The 18,140-nt window shown below is 35.5% G+C and overlaps 1 protein-coding gene and 1 long non-coding RNA gene across 3 annotated transcripts; one reads left to right on the forward strand and one right to left on the reverse strand.

Annotated features, from left to right (window-relative positions):
• Window positions 1–5,232: 5,232 nt before the first annotated feature.
• On the reverse strand, window positions 5,233–6,201 carry LOC137809791 (uncharacterized). Its single transcript, XR_011080812.1, has 2 exons — window positions 6,034–6,201; window positions 5,233–5,920 (listed from the first exon to the last, which is right to left on the reverse strand). It is a non-coding gene; the product is annotated as an uncharacterized lncRNA (long non-coding RNA).
• A 3,656-nt stretch (window positions 6,202–9,857) lies between these two features.
• LOC137812315 (uncharacterized) lies at window positions 9,858–14,796 on the forward strand. Of its 2 annotated transcripts, none has more exons than XM_068614245.1 (4): window positions 9,858–10,266; window positions 10,952–12,002; window positions 12,722–13,586; window positions 14,414–14,796. In XM_068614245.1, exons 2-4 carry the CDS (start codon window positions 11,034–11,036, stop codon window positions 14,458–14,460), a joined length of 1,881 nt encoding a protein of 626 aa, XP_068470346.1. In that variant the 5' UTR covers window positions 9,858–10,266; window positions 10,952–11,033; the 3' UTR covers window positions 14,461–14,796. The 2 variants fall into 2 exon arrangements, with proteins under 2 accessions (XP_068470346.1, XP_068470347.1); XM_068614246.1 differs by having other exon boundaries at window positions 9,883–10,447.
• The last annotated feature ends 3,344 nt before the right edge of the window (window positions 14,797–18,140 follow it).

The raw sequence follows: 18,140 nt of genomic DNA on the forward strand, positions 1-18,140 counted from the left end.
TCCAGTCCGCTCATGCTACCACGAGGAAGCGTCCACATATACCTCCGATTACTTTCACTGACGAAGACTTTACAGCCATAGATCCAGCCCAGGACGACCCCATGGTCATCACTGTAGAAATTGACAAGTTCGCAATTGCCAAGACTTTGGTAGATCAGGGTAGCTCGGTCGACATATTGTATTGGGACATTTTCAAGAAAATGCGCATCCCAGAAGCACATATTCAGCCCTATAACGAACAAATTGTAGGGTTCTCAGGTGAGCGGGTCGATACTAAGGGGTACATAGACTTGTACACAACCTTTGGTGAGGAAGACGGCCTCCATAAAACAATAAACGTACGATACCTCCTGGTTAACGCACAAACTTCCTACAACATCCTGCTCGGTCGTCCGTCCATTAACAGATTAAAAGCCATTGTGTCCACTCCACACTTAGCCATGAAATTCCCCTCGGCTAACCACGACATTGCAACCATCCATGTCGATCAAAAAACCGCTAGGGAATGCTATGTAGCAAGTTTGAAAAGTGAGCCAACTCGACGACTCTATACAACCAATACGGACGACCGAGTCCCGCAAAAACGAGGACGTTCCCCCACACGGCGTTCCGGACGACACATGTCCCGTCGTCAAATGATAGCCCTTGTTGACCTCGACCCTCGCATGGACGATCCCCGTATGGAAGCAGGAGAAGACTTGCATCCATTCCCGCTTCGCGATGATCGCCACACTACGCACATCGGTACTTCGCTGAAACCGGACGACCGAATGGCCATCGGGACGACACTTGTTAAAAATTCCGATCTTTTCGCCTGGACGGCCGCTGATATGCCTGGCGTAGACCCACAGGTTATCACTCACCGATTATCACTGTATAGAGAAGCTAAACCAATAGCTCAAAAGAAAAGACATATAGGCGAGGAACGACGTCAAGCCGCACGTGAGGAAGCCGACAAATTGTTACAGGCTGGATTCATTCGGCAGGCCCATTACACCACATGGCTAGCCAACGTGGTTATGGTGAAGAAAGCGAACGGAAAATGGCGTATGTGTGTTGACTACACAGACCTCAATAAAGCTTGCCCAAAAGACTCGTATCCTCTGCCTACCATTGATCGTCTCGTCGACGGTGCAGCCGGACATCACATCCTCAGCTTCCTTGATGCCTACTCTGGCTATAATCAAATCCAAATGCACCCGGCCGACCGGAAGAAGACGGCCTTCATGACTGATTCCGGCAATTTCTACTATGAAGTAATGCCCTTCGGACTCAAAAATGCCGGAGCCACTTATCAAAGACTAATGGACCACGTATTCCACGACATGATTGGTAGGAATGTTGAAGTCTATGTCGATGACATCGTCGTCAAGTCCGACTCATGCAAACAACATATTGCCGACCTAAAAGAAGTTTTTCAGGCCCTCCGCCAACACCAGATGCGACTCAATCCGAACAAGTGTGCGTTCGGCGTCGAAGGGGGGAAGTTCTTAGGTTTTATGCTAACTCATAGAGGCATAGAAGCTAACCCCGAGAAGTGCAAAGCTATCTCCGAAATGCGAAGTCCCAACTCCATTCAGGAAATTCAGAGACTTATCGGCCGACTCACCGCACTATCCAGATTTGTTCCTAAACTCGCCGAACGAACGAGGCCAATCGTCCGACTACTGAAAAAAGCATTCCGCTTCGAGTGGTCGACCGAATGTGAGGAAATTTTCCTCGATTTGAAAACTTTTTTATCAACCCCGCCGGTCATCCAGAAACCGGACGCACGAGAACCCATCATAGTCTACCTCGCCGTTTCACACGAAGCCGTCAGCTCAGCCTTAGTGCAAGAAATTAATTTTGAAGAACGGCCGGTTTACTTCGTCAGCCGCGCCCTTCATGGCGCCGAAATCCGATACCAGACGATCGAAAAGGTAGCCATGGCCCTCATCATTACCGCCCGACGAATGCGTATGTATTTTCAGAATCATCGGATTATTGTTCGGACAAATTACCCTATTGTAAAGATCCTCACTAAACCAGATTTAGCCGGACGAATGATCGGTTGGACGATCGAACTATCCGAATTCCATATTCAGTACCAACCACGCGGAGCGATCAAGTCGCAAGCTCTCGCCGACTTCGCAGCTGAACTCACTACTTCTTCAGCCGAGACCGAACATTCATCATGGATCTTATATGTTGATGGCTCCTCGAACGAGAGGTCGTGCGGCGTTGGAGTTGTTTTGGAAGGCCCCGGCGAGATTGTCATCGAGCAAGCCCTCAAATTCGACTTCAAAGCTTCAAACAACCAGGCCGAATATGAAGCCATATTAGCCGGTCTACGTCTCGCTCAAGAATTAGAAATCACTAAGTTAATTTGCAAAAGTGATTCCCGGCTTGTCATCGGTCAGCTTAACGACGAATATGAAGTCCGAGAAAGCTTTTTACAGCGATACTATCACTTAGTCAAACAGTCGATGAGCACCTTTTCTGAAATTTCTATGCAGCACGTTCGACGCAATCACAATACCCGCGCGGACGCCTTGTCCCGGTTAGCAACCACGAAGTGTAAAGGAATGCATCGGTCGGTCATCCATGTTACGCTTGCACGCCCAAGCATCGACCTACAGGAATGCCTGACGACCGACACGGAATCTACTTGGATTACCCCAATCAAGCAATATTTACTCGACGGCACATGTAGTCCTCTCGGCGAAAAAACCATGAAGCTGCAGGCCGCCCGTTTTTTCTTAATCGGCGACGACCTTTATCGCCGAGGTTATACCCAACCACTCCTTAAATGTTTGACACCAGACCAAGCTTCCTATGTCATCCAAGAGTTGCACGAAGGAATTTGCGGAACTCACTCCGGCGCACGGACAATGGCTGCCAAAGTATTCCGGGCTGGATACTACTGGCCGACCGTCCAAGGTGACTGCACCAATTTCGTACAAAAATGTCTTAAATGCCAAGAGTTTGGCACTTTGTCCCATCAAAAGCCTGAGGAACTCCATTTTATGTTATCACCTTGGTCGTTCGTCCAATGGGGTATGGACATCATTGGTCCTTTCGCCCCCGGTAAAGGCCAGTGTAAATTCTTACTAGTCGGCATTGATTACTTCACCAAGTGGATCGAAGCCGAGCCCCTGACTGCAATCACCGCCCGCAATGTTCAAAATTTCGTATGGAAAAATATCGTTTGCCGCTTCGGGCTTCCACAAATCATCATCACCGATAACGGTTGGCAATTCACCGACCGAACGTTAGCTGAATTTTACGAGAAGCTCCACATCAAACACATCGCTAGTTCAGTCGAACATCCGCAAACAAACGGACAGGCAGAAGCTGGAAACAAAGTTATTTTGAACGAACTGAAGAAACGTCTCGGCCCAGCAAAAGGCAACTGGACTGAAGAACTCTTAGAAGTATTATGGGCATATCGCTGTACTCCTCAGACGACTACACAAGAAACGCCGTACAGCCTAACGTATGGCACCGAAGCTATGATCCCCGTCGAGATTGGCGAACCCTCTCTCCGCCGGCAAACCCTTGATCTTGATCTAAACAAGGAAAGCCTCTCGGTCGGTCTCGATCTCATCAACGAACTCCGGGACAAGTGTAGAATTAGAGAAGAAGCATGCAAAATTCGGGCGGCCAGACGATACAACTCCAAAGTTAAACCAAGATTGTTCCACAAAGGCGACTTAGTATGGCGAATGCGGAGCAGCGCACGGAAGGAAGGAGGCAAGTTCTCCAACAATTGGGAAGGACCTTTCCGCATAGCTGATACGGCAGCCGGTGGAGCCTATTATTTAGAATATTTATCTGGGAAGGAAATACCGAGAACGTGGAATGCCACACATCTCAAATTTTATTACAGTTGAACTCTTTCCTCGCTCAGTCGGTTTTTCCCTAAGGAGGGTTTACGACCGGGAAGGTTTTAACGAGGCACTAAATTAAAATCCAAATCTCCTAGTCCTTTACTCAATTCATATCTCGTTCGGTTTCATAGGTATTTAACGAAATCAGAATTATTCACTTATTTATGCCTCGTTCGGCATCAGAATTATTCACTTATTTATGCCTCGTTCGGCATCAGAATTATTCACTTATTTATGCCTCGTTCGGCATCTGAATTATTACCTCAACGTAATCAGAATTATTTATGCCACGTTCGGCATCAGAATTATTTACTCAATCTTATGCCTCGTTCGACATCTGAATTATTACCTTAACGTAATCAGAATTATTATGCCACGTTCGGCATCCGAATTATTTACTCAATCTTATGCCTCGTTCAGCATCTGAATTATTACCTTAACGTAATCAGACTTTTTATGCCACGTTCGGCATCAGAATTATTCACTTATTTATGCCTCGTTCGGCATCAGAATTATTCACTTATTTATGCCTCGTTCGGCATCAGAATTATATTATTACCTCAACGTAATCAGAATTATTTATGCCACGTTCGGCATCAGAATTATTTACTCAATCTTATGCCTCGTTCGACATCTGAATTATTACCTTAACGTAATCAGAATTATTATGCCACGTTCGGCATCCGAATTATTTACTCAATCTTATGCCTCGTTCGGCATCTGAATTATTACCTTAACGTAATCAGACTTTTTTATGCCACGTTCGGCATCAGAATTATTCACTTATTTATGCCTCGTTCGGCACCAGAATTATTCACTTATTTATGCCTCGTTCGGCATCAGAATTATTCACTTATTTATGCCTCGTTCGGCATCAGAATTATATTATTACCTCAACGTAATCAGAATTATTTATGCCACGTTCGGCATCAGAATTATTTACTCAATCTTATGCCTCGTTCGACATCTGAATTATTACCTTAACGTAATCAGAATTATTATGCCACGTTCGGCATCCGAATTATTTACTCAATCTTATGCCTCGTTCGGCATCTGAATTATTACCTTAACGTAATCAGACTTTTTTATGCCACGTTCGGCATCAGAATTATTCACTTATTTATGCCTTGTTCGGCATCAGAATTATTCACTTATTTATGCCTCGTTCGGCATCAGAATTATTCACTTATTTATGCCTCGTTCGGCATCAGAATTATATTATTACCTCAACGTAATCATAATTATTATGCCACTTTCGGCATCAGAATTATTCACTTATTTATGCCTCTTACGGCATCAGAATTATTCACTTATTTATGCCTCGTTCGGCATCAGAATTATCTTATTACTAATGTAATCAGAATTATTTATGCCTCGTCCGGCATTAGAATTATCTTATTACTTTAATGTAATCAGAATTATTTATGCAAGTGTGCATTGCCCACATGTCGGGTCCAGCAATTTTCTATGCCACATTGTTCATTAACTCTTCAAAAGAGGCGTCAGGCTGTGGGCCAGGGGTCTCCCCCTCGGCCTCCTCATTTAAATTATCATCGGGGTTGATCGGCACCAGCTTTCCATCAACTATTATTTTTTCTGTCGTACTGGTCGTCCTCCAGGGGTGCTCCATGCAGGCAGGCCGCTTGTCCGATGCCTAACCGAAAATATTCTTCGCTAATGCGAACGTCCCGTCATTCCGTTAAATTTAATGTCTGACAACTCGAAAGGCACAACAATTATTACGACTCTTCGGCTTTTATTCACCTCGAGCCTGGGGGGCAAGTGTACTGGTAGGCACCGGACGAACGCACGTGGCCGACCGGCCTTATACACTAAATGGAAACGAACGCACGTGGCCGACCGGCCTTATACACTAAATGGAAACGAACGCACGTGGCCGACCGGCCGTATACACAATAAATGTAAGGGCATTTATGTGACAAGCTAAGGTGGTTAAGATACACCTCCGAAGAATAAGGAATATGCGTTTAGAGAAGATATGTTCCCCGGGTATTCCGGAGCACGACTGACAAGACATATCCATAACCACCCTGAGCCCAAGGGATAGAAAGCCCATTAGGCAATCCTATAAATACTGTGCTCAAGCCAGAGAAAGGTACGTTTTCATTCACTTACGAAACTGCGCTTAGAATCTCATACTTACTTGAGCGTCGGAGTGCCTTCGCAGGTACCCTCCCCCGCCCGACCGAAGTTGATAGCACGAAGGGACGACCGACCAAAGGAGACAGCAAGAAAGGACAGTCGACCAGAGGAGAAGAAGGTCAACACGTCAGCAATTGCACCACGTCAACCGACCGTGCCTGGGCCCCATCTCTCCACTCAGGTACATCTTGGTCTATTTTTCTCTTCCACTACCTCTGTCCACCTGAAAACCTTTTGTGATAGTGATTGGGGCACCTGTAGTGATTCAAGACAATCAGTGACTGGTTTTAGTGTGTATCTTGGGAATTCTCTCATATCTTGGAAATCAAAAAAGCAAGGAACAATATCAAAGAGTTCTTGTGAAGCTGAATACAGGGCCATTGCCCACTGTTACATGTGAAATTCAATGGCTAACTTATCTTCTTCAAGATTTCAAAGTTCCTTTTGAGCAACCATCTCTTTTATACTGTGACAATGACTCAGCAAGATACATTGCAGCAAATCCAGTATTTCACGAGCGTACAAAACGTATAGAAATAGATTGTCATGTGGTCAGAGAAAAATTAAAGAAGGGTCTCATCCATTTGCTTCCCATTTCCATCACATAGCAACTGGCTGATATTTATACCAAAGTTTTAAGTCCTCAATCTTTTAAGAATATTTGTTCCAAGCTGGGTCTCATCAATATTTGTTCTCCAGCTTGTGGCGGGGTATTAAAGGATACAGAGTTACAGAATCCTAATATTAATTGGGAGTCTTTTCTAATTATTAGTTGTTTCTCTTTATAGAAAAGAATAATTGAGTGTCTTTTTCTAATTATCAATTATTTCTCTTTATAGAAGGGAATAACCTTTATTTTATCGTTGTGTGTTATGATTTTAGTTGATGAGCATATATTTATTCACAGTCACTAGCCTTATTCATAGATTATTGGACTATAATAATAAATAAATCCATTGTTTTAATTAATATTCTTATAATTGGGTTTATTTAGGCCTTAACTATTATTATTGTTAATTTTGTCTTTTTAGAGTAAATTATCCAGAGAAGCATCTACCTTTATGAATGGGCCAAATATGCAAAAGTCCAAGTTGCTTCTTGAACCACTAGTACTTAATATTGATTATTTCCTTCTTTAGTTAAACACTATAATGAGTGTATTACTTGTATATATTCAGACCATTTGTTTTGATTTGAATAATAAGAAAGAATGAGAGATATTCATTCTCATATCCTTTATCTTCAATTTACTCTTTTGTTCATGTCTGTTCCCTTTTGTTCTATTTTGTTATATATATCCCATCATTTCTCAAGAACCATAACTTTGTTACAATCTTTTGCTTTTTTTATAAAAAAAAATATATTACACCACAATAAAAAGTTAATAAATTGCGAACTAATTAACACATTTTTAACCAATTTTTTCATGGATATATACAACCATTTTTTTCCTCGTAATCATTATCTCTAAAACTAGGTTCATAATACAAGTATAAATTAAGGTAATATGTAATAAGCTTTTACATAGAAAGGCATGTAAAATTTAGGATTTAGAGTTTAACTCATCAATGATTTTCAAATAGGTACATAACAATGAAAATATTATGTTATATTAAAAATAATTAAATTTTAAATGAGATATTTATAAATTTCATCTTTTCATAATATTATTAATGTTTCATTTAATCTTCTATTTTATAAATCATATTCTCATATGAAATTCATTAGGAGTTTTATATATGAATTCACCAATCAACAATTAACTATAGTAAGAGGGACAACAACTTTAAAATTTGTGATTACATTAATATATATCATATAAAATAATTTCTACATATTAAATTATAAATAAATTAATTTTATTTTATGGAAAAATAAATTTATTTATTTTTATATATTTTTTTCATATAAATTTTAACATGGAAAAACTAAAAAAAATAATTACCAAACACGGATTAGTTATGTAAGGTCGCAGACAGAGATGTATCTTGAGCATAGGATATATAGCCATATAGGTCTGACTCATGCTCCCATCACCATAATAGTTTATAATTGTTATTTTTGTGAATAATTAATTAATTAATTAAAAATAAGAAAATAATATCATTTTAAATATACATATAATTTTATAAAGATAATATTAATGTATAAGTCAACAATATTCTGATCATGATTAAGATTGATTAAAACTTAATTAATAACACCTGATTGAGAAAATATGAAAATTTTAAATAATTACTTTCAATTTTATTTATCTATGTCACATATTTTATCATAAAATATTTAAATTCAACTTCTAAGTTTTTGAGTAAACACATTACGAGAAAAAATAATTTAATCTTTCACAACATAATTCAAAATTCAAAGGATCATAAACAAAAATACGGCATCTCAAATAAGTTCTCTTAAAATACGTCAAAAGAGACACGCTTATATTTTTTAGAAATTAAACTTAGAATTCTTTTTGTTTGGCGAATTAATCTTTTTGACTTGAAAAAATAATTGAAAATAAGAGAGGCTAACAGTCTAATAATTGCACCTACTAGAAAAAGGAAATGCAATTCACTGAAAATTAATTAATAGTATTATTATTGAAAAAGAATTGTGTATTGGGTCATTCAACTCTTCACTTTTTGATTTCTCTCTCTGTTCCTATGCATGGGTTTCTATCTTATTGCCCATCCATTTCAATATTATACGCTAGTGCGCAATTGGCCCCATTCAAATATGCAAGCCAAACAAAATAAACAATAAATAAATATTATTGCATCACTTACTAACACAGAGATACACTCAGATACATTCCTACGACATTTACACGGACATAGACATACATAAAATCTTTAAAATGTAGGATATAGAGACACAAATTATTTTTTTAGCAGAAAGATGTTTTTCATGACGGGTTCACGAGAATTTAATAAAGATTTATGTACATAAGTATGTTTCAAATTATTTTTTTAGCAGAAAGATGTTTTTCATGACTGGTTTACAAGAATTTGTTTCTTATTTTTATAATTATAACAATAATTTATATAATAAAGTTTGAATTTTTAGAAAATTAAGGTATTTTTTTTTAAATTGTGTTAGAGCCGTATTATAATTGTCAGAACAAATATTTTTTGAATTGAACACTTCACGGATACGTGTCTTTCAAGTGTCATACGAGTGTCGATGTCGAGTATCGATCGACACACCATTTAAAAGGAGTGTTCGAGCTTCATAGCTTAGTAGTAATATTTTCCTTAAAAAATACCAATCCAAAATTCATAAAAATGTGAGTTCAAAAATTTAAACTAATACCAATAGAAGAAAATAAGTAAAATCGATAATTTGAGACGGAAATTATGCAACGGTTTTTGTGTAAGTAAATTTTGTGTTAATTATCATTTTCTGAAACGAGGATTTTATATTTACTGAATACGTAATTTAATTTATTTTTAATTTTATTATCTAACTATTCTGTTGATTTTTAAATAGTAGTCGTTTTTCCACTTTTCAATCAAGTTAAAACAGGATTATATCTTTCTGATTTTGTGATTAAACGTAAGAAATTATAAAATTATATATTTCCTTTCAAGAAATATTTCCTTGGCGAGACGACAGCGATGTAAGTAAGCACTAGAGTGTTGTCGTAATACGTACAAACAATTGGAAAAAAAAAATATTATGTAATTACACTAATTATACTAATTTCTTCATTTTTTTTTTAAATATCTATTTTGAAAGAAAATTTATTTCTACCCTTTTTTAGTAGAATAGGCACAAAAAACTGAATTAAATAATTATTTAAAATAAAAAACCAATCATTTAAAATTTATACTTGTGTAGTACAGTGTAGTAGAGGCTCAACATTATTCCGTTGTCTTCCTTCTTCGTTGCTCACTCTCTTTTTCTCCTTTCTCTCTCTTTCACTGGAATTTTAACCTAGATCAAAAGATGACGGTGCTGTGAGAAAAGCGTGAGTAAGAGAGAGAGAGAGTGAGGAAAGTTCACAAAGCATCCAAGGAACACGTGAATTCCGACATGAAACGGTCTCAGGTTGTAACCCACCACGGCATATTTGGATCTGTCGTTTACCAACATCGCCGATCTTCGCCGTAAACGACGCTTCCCTGAAACGACTACACACTTTCTCCTTACTGTTTATTATTGCTTGCAACTCTCTTGCTCTATCACAGCTTCTGTGTTCTGCTTTCCCTGTTACTGTGAGAAGACCGTTACGCAGCGGAGGGTAATTTTATCACTTACTCTTTTTTTTTTTTCTGTGCGTGGTGGAATCGATTGCGCCACAGGAAAAACCCGGTTTTGGCTACTGCGTAGTGCGTAGTCGATTCTGCAACACACCAAAAACAAAATGAAATTGTTTTTTTTTTCAGGGGAATTTGGTTGACTTATGTGGGAATGTTGATGCGGTGAGTGGTTAGTAGGTACTAGCTAGGTAGTATGATCCTCTTCTTGCCCTATGTTTTTCCGTGATTCACTCTGGGTTTGACTTTTTAAGTGAGAATATTTATGTTTTTTTTTTCTGTTTCAGAAATCACTGTTTCTTTACCCTCACTATTTCAGTTGGAAAGGGGAAAAAATGTCGAAAGTCTGAATTTTTGCTATTAATTTAAATGTTTGATGATGTGGGCGGGCGTCTTTGTCTCTTTCAAGGCTGGTGCAGAATAAGCATTAAAAATCAATTTTGATTTGGACTCGTTTGTGTAGGTTTTGTTCTGCAACGAGTTGGCAATTTTTATTAGTGTGGGTATGGGAAAATGGTTGTAAAGATGAATCGATAGCTTGCTTTTTTATATAGCTTTTCTTTCTGAGAAACTATTGTTGCTTAGGGAACTATAGAAGAATTGGCCTTTTGGTTGGTATGTGTCTGGTGTTGTGCTGATTACTGATTTATTATTGTGACTTGTGTGCAGTTTTGAAGTGGTTTTTTGCTTCAGCTACCTGATGAGGAATTGATTTGTTGATGTTCGAGGTTGTTATTCTAATTTGTCGAGCATGGATAAAGTTTCATCGGACTGTCCATACCCTGGATGCTTTTTTTGTGTCATGAAGGAAGGGAATCCGAGCAAGCGCAGAGCTAGTGTACTGAAATTCTTTAGAGAGCTTCCATGTCAAGATGATGATGGCCAGGTTCTCCCTATCAGTGGCCTTTGGAACACGGCTATGGCTCATCCAAATGACCCGGAATTCATAGAGCTAGGAATTTTTGAATGCATGTCTGCTCTCATATGGAAGGGACTGAAGAACCGGCGCTGGCTTTCTCATGATCAAAATATATATATTCCTTATTATGCAGCCCATATAATTGGTTCCTACACTATGAATATGGAGGAATTTGCAGAAAGTGCTGTGCATGCTGGGGTCATTCCTCCCTTGGTTGAGCTTTTAAGAGGCAGATTAACTTGGGTCGAGCAGAGGGTGGCAGTTAGAGCATTGGGACACTTGGCTACATATGCCAGCACTTTTCCTGCCATAGCAAGCAATGGTGAAATTCTTGAGCTCTCCATTCAATTGGCAATGAGTTCCCTGGAAATAGTTTATTCACACTTCTACCAATATGTCGATAGAAGGCTTAGTTATCATTGTGATCTGCTTACACGCGGTATGGGTGGTGTTGAAATGGAGTCCAGGAAGGCCGAGGAATGGGCTAGTCAGTTGCAGTGTTGGTCCCTTCAGCTAATTAATTGCTTTGCCTTTAAACATGAATTTCTTCCTACCATATGCAAACCTGAATTTCTGATAAAATTACCTGGCATGTGGGGTGGACTTGTGAATGAAAATTCACCAGCTGGTATTGGCTTATTAAGAACAATTTGTCATCAAAAGCTTGGTAGGGGACCTGTTGCCAGTTGCCCTGGTATTATTGACGCATTGTGTAATATTGCTCGCTCTTCAGATGACTGGCAGTATATGGCTATTGATTGTCTTCTATGGTTGCTTCAAGATCCCAATACATGTCACAAGGTGAAACTTTCTCAACTTTGGACTGGCATCTTGCTCGGTTTTTCGTATATGTTGTTGAGCTTGTTTAACACTAAGGAATACTAGAGATTTGTCTCAGAAAGAATGCATTGATTAACATGTCAGTGAAAGTTGATTCTTTCTTATGCCTTGAACTAACATAAATTCAATTAAAGAAAAATGGAAAAAAAAGTAAAAGCCTCCTTCACCTTCAGATCTATCACGTTGCATTCCTCTTATTTGTATTCCTCCTTGGTTAAAATGGCTTTTCAATATCTCTAATTTCACTTGCAAATTTCATCGAAAGTTGAGAGGTCTAACGAGGAAAATTTTCTGGATGACATGATTTCTGAATACAACAAGAATGGTAATCGGATGAGAAGGAAATAAAAAATGGTTTTATTTAAGTTTTTTGGTTTTTATGTCAGTTTCTTTGGAGCATCTATAAACAGGTGACTTAAAACTCGTTAGTACTTCCCTTCATTAGTGTGCCTTTTGGTTCTTGTCTATACACCAATGAATTTGTGAAGTGTAAACTGGATGTATACTAACAATGCCTTGTGTCCAAAGAATTATTCCGTTTTAAATTTATTGGAAGGGCTTCATGTTTTCATTTATTCATTCAAGCTCCAATTGCTAGAGATTATGACTATAAGTTTGTATCATTTGAATATTGTAAATTGATTTCTGGGTTTGATAAGGCCTTGGCGTATATTGTGTAGGTGATTGATAAAGTGGTGCCTGTATTAGTTGATCTTGCGGAGATTACAACTCTGGGTGATCACAAAAAGCTCGGTGATTCAATTGTTAGTGTTCTTCAAGAGTGCATCCAATCTCAAGGGTCAGGTCGAAGCTCAATTAGTAGTCGTACTAAAGAACAGATTGAGGATATATTAAATTCAAAGCAGAGATTGAAGTGGGAAAAGAATATGCCCAAGGAAGATCTACATATTAAGCAAGCCGCAGCTCTGGTTGTCAAGCTTGAAGGAAATTCCTTGTTCTCATCTGGAAATATTTCTGGAGCTGCATCAAAATATTCTGAAGCATTGTCATTGTGTCCTATGAGATCCAGGAAGGAGAGAGTTGTTCTATATAGTAATCGGGCTCAATGCCATCTTTTGCTGCAACAACCTTTGACTGCCATTAGTGATGCTACCCGTGCACTATGTCTCCATAAACCTGTCAATCGCCATGCCAAAAGCCTCTGGAGACGAGCACAAGCTAATGACATGCTTGGATTAGCGAAAGAGAGTTTGTTAGATGCTATTTTATTTATAAACGAGTGTTCTCAGTCAAATGATCCTGATCTTTCATTGAGGCAAAATAAAGTTCCAGATTATGCAGAGCGTTTAGTTAAGAAGCAGATGCGTGCTGCTTGGTTATTCCGAGAGGCAGCTGTTAAGCATGGTGGGGTCCATAGTCAGGGTGATGGTGGTGATATGTATGGCCCAGAGACTGATGATTCTGAATGGGAGACAGCTAGTGAAAGTGATATAGGAAATGATGGAAGGGATGATATGGGCGATGATGACGATGGTGATTGGAATAATGATGAGAGTAAAGCCTATGACAAACCTTCAATGAAAGGTATTTTTATTACAACTTTCCTATTTCTGTGCTTTATCTTTAATTTCCATTATTGCTTGTTATTTATATTTTGATTTTGGGAACTGGAATTGGCTAATAAACAGTGTGCATTTTAAATTAATGTAAAAAAAAATAGGTCCTATCAACTTGAAATATAGATATGCAAATTCTTTTGGATGACATTGTCCCACTCTAAAGGAACCTACTGTCTGTTTGGTTTAGTTTAGGTATGTGGTGGAGTTGTATGTTGGGTTCATGCATACCATAATCTGTATCTCGATTTTGTTTAGATTTCTTGAAAAGAATAAGTTCCTACCTGATTGCAAACTGGATAGTTATGATAGTTCATACGTGGCTCTGGATTTTCGGTTTTAGTTAGGATAGTGGACAAATTGGTGCAAACTGCCAGCTTTCATTTGTTTGTAATATCATCTGGCATCCCTTCTTAACCATGATCATCCACCGAAAACTTGTGGTATAAGCCAGACTTCCTGTACTTGCCTTGCTACTAGTATGATGCAACCATTGAACAGTTCAGCTGATTGCCCATTTTAGAATGTCAGGATTTATACACATGCAAAAGAGTAAATTTGATTGAGTAGGTTGTACTTACACCCTATATATAAAAAGAAAAAAGAGAGTAGTTGGATAAAGATAATATGCCAGCCAAACCCGTAATATTAAACCACATGAGTTTTTTAATTACTGAATGGGATTTCTCTCTCCAATGCATATTGACCTGAAGGGAGCAGTAAAAATATTCATATATTATATGTGGCATGTTTTTGCAAATGGTGTGTAATTTTCAAAAGTTTGGTTTCCTCCAGATATAAAGCATGGATACAATGTGCAACTTGCGGAAGAAGAACCTTGACATAGAAATCCTTGCATTTAGTGCAATATTTCTCTGGCACGAATGAAGCAGGGTTGGATGCTGTGACTATTCTTACTCTACATGTGGGCTTTTAAAAGAGAAAATTCCCAACTTAAGTGACGGGTTGAAAGTGATGACTGAGTTTTTGGTCTTACTATTATTTGAGGTTGATATTTTATATAAAGTTTTCCATGTTCCATATTTGTTCTCCCTATTTTTCTTGTCAAGTGTAAAAATCGAAGATTTTTAGTTTGGAGAACTGCATAGCGTTGGAGGATGTGAAGTTTTTTTTCTTCCGGAGGTTTGTGTATATAAACTCTTTGTGCTTATGCTTTATTTGGGTCTGTTTCCACTATTATTTTTATTACAGATTGCCTCGTAAGCTTGTCCATGTTATATTTTCTTGCACTACAGAAATTGGTTTTTAAACCTAACGGTGTCTGCGGGATAAGATTTTTTTAACCAATGTGAAGCAATTGTTGCAAACAGTTTTACAAAATGTTCTGTTTGTGCTGAAATTATTTTTTTAATTTTACATTTATATTGTCAAAAATCACTTATAAGTTTCTTTGGATGAATTCAGTAAGTATTTTTAAAAGAATATAGTCGGAAGCAAAGATTTAAATAATTATTTTCTTAAATTAATTTAGGTAAACCTTTATTGATTTTCTGTAGTAACTTTCGCACAAGTGAGTTAGTCCTAATTTATAGATTTTTATTTTGTTTTCTTAAAAGTTATTATTAGAATATTTACTCAATCAAAAACTTATTTGAAAATATGTTTCAAAGATTATATAATCTAACTCAGATTATATAATCTGAATTAAACTGTATTAATCTAACTGAAATATATTTTAAATTATATATTTTAGAATATTATTTTGTATTTTGGATTGTACTATTTAGAGTATATATTTCTATTTTGTATTGTATTTCAAAAAGTAAAAGAGTAATAAAATTAGAATTTCAATTTTTGTAGGGTGCAGCTTATATATATATATATATATGGGATTACAGAATGCAATAGCCCAAAGATTGGTCGGCTTAGCTCTTTGGAAATAAGATAAGCCCAAAAAAGCTGGGCAAAAACTTCCTTAATGACATTTTTGTTTGCTCTGATGATTCTTTTGGTTAACAAATTAAAGAAGTGATCACATTTTAAGCTAACAAGCGATGCAAATTGGGTAATTTTTAAAATAATGCGATTATCAGAAAGAATAAACTTTTATAATTATAAAAAACTATCAAGTGGTTGTGTAAAAACTGTATATTTCTATTCTTCGTTTATCACTTCTTTGTTAAATTTAAAACAAATATTCTCCTTCGATCTCCTAACTTACAATTATCAACTCCTAATATATTTTTCTACCTGGTCTCATATCCTACTTCGATTATATGCTCTATTAATTATTTAAAAGAGACATTCAATAAAATTATCCAAAATTTTAATTAAGAATAAAGGAAAATCAGTTCATAAGATACAAACTTTAAACATTATAAAGATATCTTTCATTTTAAAAAGTTATCTAAACTTTGACCCACAACAATATTAATACATATTTAATAGAAGGATAGTATACAGGATATCCAAAGTTTAAAGTCTAGTTTAATACTTTATGAAATTAAAGATTTTGATAGAATTAGAATTATATAAATGAAAAATTACTTTGTTATGTTTTTAAAAAATATATATAAATATTTTTTTTAAAATATTAATTTTATAAAAAAATATATTATAAGTCTATAAGGTTGAGGTAAACTTAAAATATATTTTTTAATATTTCATTAGATAACTAGCTATTGGATCATCCATAAATATATAATGTCATACAAAGTTAACACGTCTACATGTAGAAGGGGCGAACTGACTCGTTTGTTTTTCCTGAACTATCACGGGTTTGTCAATTCGTCCTGTTATAGGGTGAGTTGGTGGGTTGACTTGTTTTTATTTTTATTTTTTTTGTTTTAAATCTATTTATTTGATTGTGGTAATTGATATCACTTTTTGAACAATAAAAATGCAAGAAAGAGATATAAAATTGAATCAAATTTAAATATTTTAATCAAATAAAGTTTAATGTCTAACAAAATAAAATAAATATCAATAATAATTCAATGAATCAAATTATGTATAAAAAAGCTAAAATTCTACGTAAAACATTCATCATCACCAATTTTGATTAAAAAAACATGATATTCTCTTTAAAGTGTAAAAAAAAAAAAACTATCAGACTAATTTATCTCGCTTGTGACCCTACAGATTAGGTAAATCTAACCAATACAGACAAATAAATTCAAAAAGTTAGTGAATTGATTTACTATCCACCAAATCCGATTCAATTTAATAAGTTAATTAACTGATCCACTAAATTCGATTCAATTTAACATATTAAAAAGTAATTAACCCAATGCCCATATTTCTACTTTTATTTCAAAGGCTTGTGATGGATGTGTTCTCTCACTATCTTTAGAGTATTCATTTTCTTAATTGTAATTATGGTGATCTTATAAAATTTTGTATTTTTAGCTTTTTTTTCTTACATTTTTGTTTTTAATATTAATTATTTGTGATTTTGATATTTAAATTCATTTTATTTTATCTGTAACTTTATTTAACTTTTAGTTCAACTATCCGCAATTTTTTATTATTTTAGATATGGTACAGAGCGATAGGAAATACACATTATACTTATTATTTTACAAAGAAAAATAGCTGTTGTGAGAACTCGTTAGAAAATATAATTCAGTATTTTAAAATTAAAAATTAGACAAAATTGTAGAAAAATCATATTTATATAAAAATAATAATTAATATTTTATGAAAAAATGGGAACTAAAATTATAATTAATTCTGTTTTATGTGAAAACAACAACTTTACCTACAGAAATATCGGAACAAGTAAATTAAGACGTAAAATAAAAAGAGTGTTGGGATCTCCAACGTGTGCTCCTATTTATAGTAAGCCATAGGGGCAACTCTGTAAATTTAATTTTTGTTAGGTTTCCTAAATTTATTACGGTAGGTTGTTGATTATGAGATAGTTCTAATTTTTAAACAAAAAATAAATCATAAACTAATTTTTAAGTGTAAAAAGAAGTCTCGAACAAGCGTAATATCTTTGACACTTTGATACTAAAAACATTATTATTTTCTTATAATATAATATTTTATTTAAAAAACGATTGTTAAATATTTATTTACTATTAGAGTGTCAAAAAAATTTTACTTTCTTTATAAATTATAAATTTCATAATCCAAATTATCATAAATTTTTAAGTAAAGTGGGTTAAGTTATTTAAATGTATTTTGTTTTTTCAATTTATGTTTTATATAGTTATTACATTTAAATCAAAATAGATTAATTAGACTCATATAATAAAGTGTTCATTTATTTCAATAAATATTAATTATAAATAAATAAATAAAATATTAATTCATAATTTGATTAATAAATAAATTAAGTATCTAAATTTAGATTTTTAGTTTTAAGAAGATCAAAGTGATTAGACTTATATTTAAAAATTATATATTTCTAATTTAACCTAACTCAAATTCATATAATTCAACCTCATTCTCATATCCAAATGCAAATGTAAAAACTTAAGATAATTATTATTGAAGTTAGGTAAGATTCAATATATAGGTAGTTGTGAATTGATTCTATAAATTATAGTAAAAT

The sequence above is a fragment of the Phaseolus vulgaris genome, chromosome 2 (genome assembly GCF_000499845.2).
Source record: "Phaseolus vulgaris cultivar G19833 chromosome 2, P. vulgaris v2.0, whole genome shotgun sequence".
Lineage (NCBI taxonomy): Eukaryota > Viridiplantae > Streptophyta > Magnoliopsida > Fabales > Fabaceae > Phaseolus > Phaseolus vulgaris.

What these genes read in the sequence shown, in the direction of transcription:
- LOC137812315 (XM_068614245.1), top strand. Translation starts at nt 11,034, where the DNA reads ATGGATAAAGTTTCATCGGACTGTCCATACCCTGGATGCTTTTTTTGT. An exon ending in ATCCCAATACATGTCACAAG is followed by an intron (nt 12,003 to 12,721) that starts GTGAAACTTTCT and finishes TATATTGTGTAG; the next exon opens with GTGATTGATAAAGTGGTGCC. An exon ending in TGACAAACCTTCAATGAAAG is followed by an intron (nt 13,587 to 14,413) that starts GTATTTTTATTA and finishes GGTTTCCTCCAG; the next exon opens with ATATAAAGCATGGATACAAT.